The following is a 12500-nucleotide window of genomic DNA, read 5'->3' as shown; positions in this document are numbered from 1 at the left end:
GAGGGAGAGAGGGGAGAGAGAGAGAGAGAGAGAGAGAGAGGGGAGAGAGAGAGAGACGGGAGAGAGAGAGAGAGAGGGGAGAGAGAGAGAGACGGGAGAGAGAGAGAGGGGAGAGAGAGAGAGAGAGAGAGAGAGAGGGGAGAGAGAGAGAGAGGGGAGAGAGAGAGAGAGAGGGGAGAGAGAGGGGAGAGAGAGAGAGAGAGAGAGAGAGAGAGAGAGAGAGAGAGAGAGAGAGAGAGAGAAGGGGAGAGAGAGAAGGGGAGAGAGAGAGAAAGAGAGAGAGAGAGAGAGAGAGAGAGAGAGAGAGAGAGAGAGAGAAGAGCAGTGAGTGATGATATTATATTTGTCGTATAATTATAACACCTTTTCAAAAATATTAGTAGAAAAAAAGTAGAATTTCAATATGCGCACATCAAATAACGCTCTATTCACAGGCATACATGATTACAACCAGTTAATCAATTTATCTATTTTTGTATTACAGAAACTGAGAATGGGGAATACTAGAAACATTGCCAATCTATTCGAACAACCTAAAAGTAAACCAGGTCTTCCCACAGGAGCTGTTCAAGGTCAAAGGTCGGCCAGGGTTAACAGTGTCAATAGGAGATCGGTCCCTTATAAAACGCATATGCCTGAAATCAGATTTTCGTCTCATATCTAATATATATATATATATATATATATATATATATATATATATATGTATATATATATATATATATATATATATATATATATATATATATATGTATGTATATATAGATAGATAAACATATATAGATATATTTATATATATTTATGTATATATATATAATATCTATTCATTTATTAATTTATTCTTAAATTTCATAAGTAAAAGATGTTTTTTCCACCTCATATTTTAATGTTTTAGTTTTTTGTGTCCCTTTCCCATCCGTTTTTGTATTTCATAATCAAGTGCGAGGTATTTCATCATTTTGTGATTATTTTTTATATGTTTTGATATTCAATAAACAAGTGTTGCAATTTTGTCTGATACTCCAATGTTTTTCTTTTGTTTTTGATCAGGTATTTATTTTCACTTTAATATTGTGTTCATTTTTGTTGGAATCTGTTTATTATTTACGTCACAATTTAGTATATAAATATTATAAAAATTAACAAAACAGATTCAAAATCAACAAGGTTACATGGACATCACCACATGAGGGGGGGGTTCACGGGGTCAAGTTTCCAATGGTAACCCCCATTACCCAAGGGGGGGGGGGGTCAGCTCTCCCCATACCCCATAGCTAAATTTATCCTGGTGATGTGCCTGTAAATAATAAAACTTTAAGAAAGTACGATCAGTTAATTTATATATTTTTCTCCATTGATTTCTTTATTCGTCTATTATTGCTTTATCATTGTATCAGTGTTCATATTCATACCTGTACATTAGTGTGCCTTCTGTTTTGCTAAATTTCTGTGTATTTTAATTGTAAGATTTTTTTTTTTTTTTTTAATTTATATCCGTTCCTAATTTTCGATCTTCAAAATAAAGATGATGTTTGATACATGGAAATTTTATTTATTTGAAGTTTAAATCAACGCAAGTTAAAAAGGTGAAGTAAAAACATGATGAAGAAGCTGAGAAAATACGTCCAAGTTCATCTAAAATTAATTTCATTCCAAGGTGAAATATTTTTCCAGACATCTAATAATAATATAAACTTAATCCTTGGTATGCAATGAAAAATAACAGTACTGATAAGAGTTCAAAATAATCCTCTTCAAACAATTAAAAAAATATTTTCTCCTTATATTTACACAGGAAAAACTCAAGCAAAAACAACAGCAAAACTGCACAAACTCTCTTGAATTTCAGTACAAAATTTAGAAACTTTTCACCGAATAAGACCCAATCAAAGTGCAGATAATCTACCAGTTGATTCACTTAATCTGTTGAGGTCCAATAAAAAGTGCATGTTGATGTGCTTTGTCCACTATGGTTTTGTTAATTATTTTCATTTACATAAGGTATTAGTCACTGAGATAATCATTAGGTTGACTTCACTGAATAGCCTTGAATTTTCATTTTTTAAAATTTCTAGTATTATTGTCTCTTTTATTTTTGATGTTATCATGATAATAATGATGTTAATAATAAAAATAATAATAGCATTAATAAAGATTTAAGGAAGGTGGTAAACAGGAGAGGTCAGGTAACCCTTGTAACTGACTCCCTGGTGAAGAAGGATATATATATATATATATATATATATATATATATAAATATATATAAATATATATATATATATATCTATATAAACACACCAAAAAAAGAAAAAGAATAGGAAAAAAAAACAGAAAGAAAAACAAATAGTGAACTGAGGAAAATTTCTCTTGAATATAAATCATAAAAATCAAGGGTTCTTTATTACAGGTCACGTGCACAATCACAATCACATGCAAGTGTATGTTTGACTGCTTTTGTACACTTTTGGCTGTTTTATAAATATTACCATTCTAATGATAATCAGCCTTAAGACATATATATTATTCATAAGCATTCTATGTAAACAATTTTCTTTTTAATTAGAAAAAAAAATCTGCCAAAAAATGATTCACTATACTTTAATGACCCACACCAGAGCACAATACATATTTAACTACCCTTCAGTCTTCTTTATGCAAACTAAAATGAAATAAAATTTTCAAAAGATACACAGCATTTGTTGACAAATGTCCATTGTTTAAAACAGATTTTCAGAATCATACTTTACAACAAGGAACCTTATAGGGAATTTCATCTTATAAGAAATTCAAATGACAGATTCCAAGAAAAAAAAAAATTCTGGATCTTGTGTCACAAAAAGGAATTGAATAAGCAGTGTATAAGGATATTATCATCCAAAAAAGTTTTTCTAAATCACATTTTACTACAATCTTATAGGAAGAATTTCTGAATTATATTGCCCAACCACAAATCTTATAAGCAATGCAATGATCTTCTCTACGACAGTTTTCTCAATAATATTTTAGAATAAAAAATTTCATAGGAAGTATAAGTGACATTTTCTAAGACGGACTTTCTAAACCATATTTTATAGGGGACACTATCCTAAGAATCAAAAACTATTAAGTGAGATACTAGTCTACAAGGGAATACATCACTGTAATAAATCATGATAAAATTTATTAGGAAAGTGTTTAATGTTAGTCCTGTAGATAGTGCAGGACATGTAATATAATGTTTGATGTTTAAAATACATAGAACTGATGCACTATGGTACAAATTTATGCTAAATATTACAGTTATAGAATATATATCACACAAATCAATGGATTTAGATATGCCTATAAACCCATTTAAGTTTTGCTTTTCATACTCTTACACTTTAATACACCTCCAAGTTTTATGTGTATATATAAATATATATATATATCAATAATGATAAATCACTCATATGATAGAATAAATCTTCATCACCAAAAGACTTCATAAAAAAAAAAAAAAAAAAATCAAAAGTAGCACATACAATGTTATTCTTAAAGACAACCAGGTCAGTACCCTATGTGGGTTTATAATAAATAAAACACATTGCAGGTATATTCCCATAAACCATACAATATTTTACAGTTATATTCCTTTATAAACACAAACGTCAGCATAGCACACCTATCAAAAAGCATATACTGTCAAAGTATGTTGTTTATTTGTCACATATACAAGTAAGTCATAAATGAAAGTAAAAAATTGAGGTACAATTATTGTTTTATTTTTCCATTATGCATATAAATATGATTTTCCTTTTCTTTTCTGATATATACATCTTCAATATATCAAGCATATACTTTAGAATAAAAGAGAGTGATTCGAATAAAACATAGTGATTTGAATTGCAGAGAAGGATTTCATTTTATTACTAAACATACTGATAAACCTTCATTATACACTGATAAAATGAATAATCTATTAATCACCATAGCATAAAACAGCCATTCATACTACTGAAATTGATAACGGGATCTGTTTAGGAGATTTTTCATAAATACATTTTTCTTTTGTACAAGCAACATGATGCTTTACTTACTGGAACACTGACAATAAAGAGAGTGAATGAAAAATAAAGCTTTGAAAATAAGTAGTGAATAACCAATCAAGTATAAGACAAAAAAAAAAAATTGAGAATGAAATCGGAGAATTGCAAGAATACAGCCAAGAAATATTGGAATGAAATAACTGTCCATTTGGCAATCAACTGGATCCACTTTGGTCACAGGTTCTGTAATTTATAACACTTACAGGAAGTGTCAGATCACATCAACTTCAATAGCACAATACATGCGATAACTGAAATATAAAAATATCTCTTGGAATTACTTCGCTAGGCTTATTCATCCTGCAAAGTATGCTTTGTATCTATTTAACAACCGTAACTGGTTGAAACTCATTCATCCAGTCTAAATAGTCATGTAGTTAAAAAGTGAGCAAATATTGCGGAAGATTCACATAACACGCATGCTCCTCCTTCAGGAAAAAAATGTCATCTACATGAATTCTCCTCCTTGAAAAAGAGAGAAAAATATGATATCCAGCCTCTCAGACATTCTAATGCTTCTTTACCTCCATACTAAAGAAAAAAGATGAAAAGAAAATGAAAGAAAGAGAGAAAGAATAGAAAGCAATAAAAATCATCACAGATACATCCCACCCTCACCCACTCCGCCCCCTACAACCCTTTACAAAACTCGGCTTCCATAGCCCTCGTTCCCTGACCAACATCTCGCCTTCTGACCCCTCATTGCCCATCCAACATCTTGCCTTCTGACCCTTCACTCGCTGCCCAACATCTCGCCTTCTGACCCCTCACTCGCTGGCCAACATCCGTGACGACAGGTACCACAGTATGATCACGAAGAGGATGACGAAACCGGCCATGTAGCACATGACCTTCCGGTTCTGCCTCCCTGACGTAAGGAGATTCTTCACTCGATTCAGGCTGCCCATCATCAGCCCTTCGCCGCTCGAGAAGTCGTTTCCCATCCCGTCCAGCAGCCGGTTGTGCTCATAAGCTTCATTCTCGATGTCTAGTGCCAGCTATGGGGGGGGGGGTGATTGGGTTTAGTCTAGAGTCCAGAAACTGAAGAAGGTTTGATAATTTATAGTTTGTATTTAGATATCATGTATGCATAATTACCCTACATATTCCACTAAAGAAAAAAAAGAAAAAAAGAGAAAAAGGAGAAAAAGGTATATACAAACATACAAAATATATATATATATATATATATATATATATATATATATATATATATATATATATATATATATATATATATATATATCTATATATCTATCTATATACATATATATATGAGAGTATTTGAAAGAGAGAGAGAGAGAGAGAGAGAGAGAGAGAGAGAGAGAGAGAGAGAGAGAGAGAGAGAGAGAGAGAGAGAGAGAGAGAGAGAAAACAAGAGAGAGAGAGAGAGTTTGAGAAAGAGAAGGGCACTAACCGAACGTAAGGTTGAGACTTTCCCCGCAAGGGCATAAGACCTTTGCTGGTTTCGAGTATCTAGTTCTTCTTCCTCCGCACCTGTAAAACATGTGGATTTAATTCATGAAATCAAATGTCCAAAAGGATGTATAAAATAAGGGTGATTCTCATAGCTAGTTTGGTTAGCTAACACAGGCATTGATTAAATGTCTTGAAAACATAAACATACATTACATACATACTAACATACATATTGAAGGCCTGCATTTAGTAAGTAATGAACATTTGTTGCATATAATAGTGCATTATATATATTTCCTTTCATATTTTACCAAATAATTTCCCTGATTTCCATGCACTCCCTTGCTATCGGGCCCAGAGTTGTGGCGTATAAGAAGGTATAAGGATAGAAGCAATATCCACTATACACGAGTAGTAGAGTATAATAGCAATCCATAAATACCAATACCATAGTAAGTAGCAGTGTGGCACAATTACTGACAGATTAAAAAGACTATTAAGGAACCAGTCCTAGCTCTATATTCCCAAAAATACATGGCAGGAATTTAGCTGGCTGGAATACCCAAGCCACAGAGTCACTTGATGTAGTCTTATTCTGAATAATTATACAAATATCAACACAAGCCGAACAAAAGCTTTCTAATAGCTATAGTCACATATCCGGAGGCTGAGGTTACGTTTTGTTCTCCATTTACTAAGTCCTGTTACTTGGCTCTATGTAAATCTTCAGTGATATTCACTCTATGAATATGAATTTCGCGAAAATAAACGCGTAGCAGAGTTTATTCATATTATTTCTATATATTTTTTCCCCATTCCCCCAAAAATACTTATAATCGTATCAAATAATATCTTACGCCTGTATTATTCGTCATACCACTAAAAATTCCTTGTAAAACCTTACAATGTTTACTTTCTACTATAAGATTAATAATTGAATCCACTGGATATTCTAAAAAATGAGGAAAATGTACCGGAATTTGTACTCTGACTTACCGCCCCAACTAGCCATGTTGGCAACTGTGACGTCATCTGTTGTTTATTTATTTCCCTTTTTACGGGGTCACTATTCCGATGATATTAAATTTTATTTCTAATGTATCTTGCATTTCATAATCCTAACATATCTATTTACTATAGCTGGTGATACGCTAAATCTAGTTAAAACCGTCTTCAAAAGGAAAAAAATACGTTTCCGATTAATTAAGGAAAAAGAAACATTTATTCTTGCGTGTCAGTTTATATATACATTTTCCCTTCTCTAATATGTTACATGCATAAAAAAAATGAAAAAATATCTTGTTTCATGAAAATATTATTTAGTAATGCTTAATGTTTTCATAATATATAGGAATATGGAGTAAGCCTTTTGTAGTTCATCCATAGTCTCCCCTAAAATCTATGTATTAAAACTTTATAGAAAATGGATCGGTTTTCCCCATGAAGATGGATGACTGCTCTATACTTATATAAATTTGAAATCGTATAATAAAGGGCTTGATTAGATAGAACACACATACTCTCTCTCTCTCTCTCTCTCTTCCTCTCTCTCTCTCTCTCTCTCTCTCTCTCTCTCTCTCTCTCTCTCTCTCTCTCTCTTTCTTCCTCTCTCTCCCCTCTCTCTCTCTCTCTCATTCGCTCTCTCTCTCTCTCTCTCTCTCTCTCTCTCTCTCTCTCTCTCTCTCTCTCTCTCTCTCTCTCTCTCCCTCTCTCTCTCTCTCTCTCTCCCTCCCCCCCCCCTCTCTCTCACTCACTCTCACTCTCTCTCTCTCTGTCTCTATCTCCCACCCCCCTCTCACTCACTCTCTCTGTCTCTCTCTCTCTCTAACTTGTTTTCTATTTCCCACCCCATCTCCATTCCTCTCTCCGTCTACCCACTTCCCTCTTTCCCCTACTCTACCCCCTCTCTTTCTGTCTTTCTCTCTCTCTCAATCCCCCTTCTTCTTTCCTCCCTCCCACATTCCCTCTATCTCCCCTCTCCCTCTCTCTCTCAATCCCCCTTCTTCTTTCCTCCCTCCCACATTCCCTCTATCTCCCCTCTCCCTCTCTCTCTCCTTCTCCCAGTCTCTTTTTCTGTCTGTCTCTTTCTTTCTCACCTATTCATCCTCTCTATTTCCTTCTCTCTTGCTAGTTATCCCTTTCTCTCTATTTACCCACCACTCCCGTTATTTTTCTTCCTCCTTCTCTCTTTCTCTATATCCCACTCTCCCCTCTCCTTTCTTCCTATCCACTCCGCCTTTCTTACTTTTTCTCTCTCCTCCTTCCGCTCCCCCCTCCCCCTCCACTCGCTCATTTTCCCTCCCTCTCCCATCTCATTTTTCATCAAAATTTGCATACAGTGATTCTAGATACCATATAGATAGTCAGTAATGGCGCAAAAAATAAATACATATTTATGTACTTTTGCCTCGAAAAGTTGCCATACTCCCTGTGTCACTGTATTTATGTAAAAAATAAATACATATTTATGTAAAGTTGCCCCGAGAAGGTGCCATACTCCCTGTGTCACTGTATTTATCTACAGTTGCCCCGTGAAGGTGCCATACTGTGTCACTTCCTATTAATATTTGGCGCCTTTGCGATCTTAGCGTAGTTACCAGTGACTAAATTTGCATTAGTAAGCCCACTGTAAAAACGGATGTGTCTTGAGGACAGGCAATGGTATGGCAGACATTAGTATGGCAGACGATATTATGGCAAACAGTGTTATGGCAGACAATGTTATGTAAGTGAGAGGATAAAGGAAGTTTTTTTTTTTTTTTCTTTTTTTTCTTTTTTTGAATTGCTATTGTGTGTGTGTTTTCCCCCCTTTAAATGTGACGTTTTAGATATATCTTTAAAAAATCCCGGACATGATCTGAAATCGTCCGCCAGAAAATTATATTAAAGGTGATAAGTAACGTAGATAAATTTATTGGAATAAAACAATGAAAAAAACAACACCAGGATGGCGACTATAAACACATGATACATAAACAAATGAATAAAAGAAACGCCAGAGAAAAAAAAAACAAAACAAAAACAAAACAAATACGCAAAACTAGAACAAAAACGCACACAACGAAAGACGAGCAACGAATCAACAAAGAAAATCGCAACGACACACAACGCTCTGAATAAGAAACAAAGACATTTCCGCGAACAACGAACGAGGGTGACGTCAGAGATAAAAATCTACGGACTTTTGATGTTCCGAGGTGGGCGTGGGCGGGCGTGGGCGGGGTCTATTAAGGTCTATTGGTATCCTTTGGGGTCGACTGGGGTCCAGCGTCGCGTCGTCTCGTCTGCCCTCAGGGGTCAGGGGGGCGTGGCCTGGGAAATGGCCGGATGTGGGGTTTGAGATTTTTCGTGGGCGGTTGAGGATGAAGAAGGGGTGGGGGGTAAGGGGGTAGGGGGGAAGGGGAAGAGGGTAGGATGGGGGAAGTGTGGTAGGGTGAGGAACGGGTTGGGGGTGATAGGACTAGGTGGGGGGGGGAGGGAGGGAAGGAGAGAGGTAGGTAGGTGGATGGGGGAGGGAGGGAAGGAGGGAGGGAGGGAGGGAGATAGGGGAGGCAGGGGAGGCAGGAGAGTGGGGGGAGAGGGTAGGGGAAGGGTTTACAGGAGGGACTGAGTTATTGCGGGGAGAGGAGGGGGGGAGGGTAGGGGGTGGATGGGCAGGAAAGGATAGGAATAGGAGAAGGGGCAAATAGGATGATGGAAGGGAGGGAAGCGGAGAAGCTGATGGGAAGGGAATGGTCTCTCTCTCTCTTTCTTATTCTTTCTCTCTCTCACTCTCTCTCTCGCTCTCTCTCTTTCTCTCTCTCTCTCATGCACACACACAGAGAAATATATATATACATATATATATATATATATATATATATATATATACATATATGTTTATTAAAATATATATATATATATGTATATATATGTATATATAAATATATATATATAAAATGTGTGTGTTTGTGTGTGTGTGTGTGTGTGTGTGTGTGTGTGTGTGTGTGTGTGTGTGTGTGTGTGAGAGAGAAAGAGAAGAGCAGGAACGAGACGAGAAATTATAAGTGAAATAACGAAAAGACAGATGCAATTTATTGGACACGTGATGCGTGCAAAAAAATGGAATATGATTGTATGACGGGAAAGATCGATGGAGAGAGAGCAAGAGGAAGACAAAGAAAGAAGTTCATAGAATGCTTGGTAGAACGAATAGGACGAGGATTGAGAGTTGTGGATGTTCTTAGAATGATGGAAGACCGGAAAGAATGGCGGGCCATGATCGCCAACGTCATAAGACAGACACTGCAGTAAAGTAAAGTAAAGTAAAGTAATATATGTGTGTGTGTGTATACATACACACACACACACATACACACACGCACGCACACACACACACACACACACACACACACACACACACACACACACACACACACACACACACACACACACATATATATATCCATAGTGAGAAAACAAAATGAATAGACGAGAATCAAAACAAAATGACTGTCTCTCCGAATAAATTTACTCACAGGTGTACAACAGGTGCATCCCGCGGAACTCCACCCAACGCCAGTGGTTCCCAGGGTCTCGGAATCGACAAAAATCTGGAATATTTCAGATTCCGATGATATCAACATGGGAAAAGAACAGGTGGTTTCCGGTTTGTTTTTGTTGTTGGTGTTAAATGTGTTTGTTTTTTGCTTTGTTACTGTTGTTTTTGTTTGCGGTTGAAGTAACAGTCAGTAGCAGCAATTTTGATTGTAATATTGATGATGATGATTAAGATGATGATAATGATATTACTGATAATGATATTGGTAATCTAGCTGATGATAATGATATTGGTAATAATAATCATGGCATTATAATGATCACATTAAAAAAGATGATGATGATAATAACATTAATAATTATCTTTATCATAATAATGTTACAACCACAGACATTAACTTGATAAAGATGACAGCTATAAACAATAAAAATAAAAACCATTTATCCTACTACTACAATTACGCTCACCATTACATAACTATCCCTTTATAATTCACATAATACGTACATGTCTCCTAAATCGTGTCTATACAAGACCATAAATGATACACCACAGATCTAACTTATGCCTAACCTCAAATAAAGTAAATTCACATGTCATATAGTCGTTATATCTTTTTTTTTCCTCTCGATCCCAATATCTTTGTTTGTAGATTTTAGGAAAACAAAGGGAGTTTTTGAGATGATAATCATATATATGTCTTTTGTATGACTGTTTAGTGTTACTGGTTGTATGTAAGATGCTTCCATTATCTGTGTTGGATTTTTTATCTGAGTTTCTTTTGTGCATATCTTTAATTTATGTAAACAGATTTAATCAGCGTTTTCTTGATGCTTTTTTGTTTATTTTTGGCGGTTTGTTTTGTTTTGATTCTAGTTTTGTTTTTGTGATTTGTTTTTGGGTTTTGTTTGTCTCTTTCTCTCTTATTTAGCTATTTTGTTGTCTCTCTTTTTGTCTTTTCTCCCCTAAAATTCTCTCTCTCTCTCTCTCTCTCTCTCTCTCTCTCTCTCTCTCTCTCTCTCTCTCTCTCTCTTCCATCTGTTTTTGTTTCTCCATTCCTCCCTCATTTTGTCTCTGTCTCTGTCCGTCTGTCTCTCTTTCTCTCCCTCTCTCTCTCTTTCTCTCCCTCTCTCTTTCTCTATTTCCCATGGACAATCATAACTGGCAAACACCATATTCTACAACAAAATAAATTTCTCGCGGTTTAGTAAGATACAAATTGTATTTCTCTCACTCATTAAAAGTAAAAGGACCACATCACGTGTTTGGAGTTGTGAAAAAATTGAAATGTTTTTTAAATGTCTCTAAATGGATATGAAGCAATAATGACGATAGAAAATAAATATCACTGGCTGAAATGTATAAGAAATCGTTTGTAAAATAGGATTAATATTACTTCACAAAAGATCTGTTAAAAAACAAAAAATCTGGTTTAATGTATGATCTATATCAATACAACATATCTCTGTATATCTATACTACATACCTCTATATATCTATACTACAGTCTCCAATGCCTTGAATCCCATCTTTCAACAAAGTTAATTGATTGATACGAAAAAGTTCTTAAAAATTATACAGATTAAACGAAAAAAACAAAAAAACTTTTCGTTTTGCTTCGAGCGTCGGATCCGGGAAGCATGCAGACCCTACTTTGTTTACATCGGTTATAATTACAAACCACGCTGCACTGGCTATCAATGTGCTATTCAGTACATACAGAATGTAGTATCGCAAATTGAGGCTAATTCCTGTTATTAGGAAAGAATGTGCCAATCACCTAATTTTGAATTCAGTTCTCAGCTCTTAACAATTACACCCTAACGTGGAAAAAAAGTAAGAAAAAAAAGGTATATGCTTTCGTTAAACTAGATGTTTTGTAGAAATATGCATATTAGAGGATTTGCAGAAATGTGAAAGCGAGAGAGAGAGAGAGAGAGAGAGAGAGAGAGAGAGAGAGAGAGAGAGAGAGAGAGAGAGAGAGAGAGAGAGAGAGAGAGAGAGAGAGAGAGAGAGAGAGAGAGAGCGAGAGAGAGAGAGAGAGAGAGAGAGAGAGAGAGAGAGAGTGAGAGAGAGAGAGAGAACGAGAGAGAGAGCGAGAGAGAGAGAGAGAGAGAGAGAGAGAGAGAGAGAGAGAGAGAGAAGGAGAACGAGAGAGAGAGAGAAAGAGAGAGAGACAAGGAGAGAGAGAGAGAGAGAGAGAGAGAGAAGAGAGAGAAGAGAGAGAACGAGAAGAGAGAGAGCGAGAGAGAGAGAGAGAGAGAGAGAGAGAGAGAGAGAGAGAGAAGAGAGAGAGAGAGAGAGAGAGAGAAAGGAGGAGAGAGAGAGAGAGAGAGAGAGAGAGAGAGAGAGAGAGAGAGAGAGAGAGAGAGAGAGAGAAAGACAGAGACAGAAACAGAGACAGACAGACAGAGAGAAACACAACAGCAACAACAACTGCACCAAAAACCAGAAGAAGAGGAAAAAGAAAATAA

At 35.8% G+C, this 12500-nt stretch overlaps 2 protein-coding genes across 5 annotated transcripts in view; one reads left to right on the top strand and one right to left on the bottom strand.

The window, feature by feature from the left end:
• Positions 1-735, top strand: part of LOC122259821 (uncharacterized) — a 10358-nt gene extending 9623 nt beyond the window's left edge. For all 4 annotated transcript variants that reach the window (XM_086551815.1, XM_086551817.1, XM_086551814.1 and 1 more), the window contains exon 4: positions 485-735. In XM_086551815.1, the coding sequence (XP_086407941.1) occupies positions 485-664 (180 nt within the window). In that variant the 3' untranslated portion in view covers positions 665-735. The remainder of the gene's footprint in view (positions 1-484) is intronic.
• A 2992-nt stretch (positions 736-3727) lies between these two features.
• On the bottom strand, positions 3728-6507 carry LOC122259824 (BET1-like protein). The gene is made up of 3 exons (XM_043026761.2): positions 6483-6507; positions 5485-5564; positions 3728-5065 (listed from the first exon to the last, which is right to left on the bottom strand). Exons 1-3 carry the CDS (start codon positions 6496-6498, stop codon positions 4835-4837), a joined length of 327 nt encoding a protein of 108 aa, XP_042882695.1. The 5' UTR covers positions 6499-6507; the 3' UTR covers positions 3728-4834.
• Positions 6508-12500: the final 5993 nt, after the last annotated feature.

The sequence above is a fragment of the Penaeus japonicus genome, unplaced genomic scaffold, assembly GCF_977035675.1.
Source record: "Penaeus japonicus unplaced genomic scaffold, GWHDUDI00000001_assembly GWHDUDI00000025, whole genome shotgun sequence".
Lineage (NCBI taxonomy): Eukaryota > Metazoa > Arthropoda > Malacostraca > Decapoda > Penaeidae > Penaeus > Penaeus japonicus.
Note: the sequence above shows the minus strand (reverse complement) of the source record. Positions and strands in the feature narration are given on the sequence as shown.

Bases quoted from the DNA above. Each gene is read 5' to 3' on its own strand.
- LOC122259824 (XM_043026761.2), bottom strand. The intron at 5,066-5,484 runs GTTAGTGCCCTT...CCCCCCCCATAG, and splicing joins AAGTCTCAACCTTACGTTCG to CTGGCACTAGACATCGAGAA.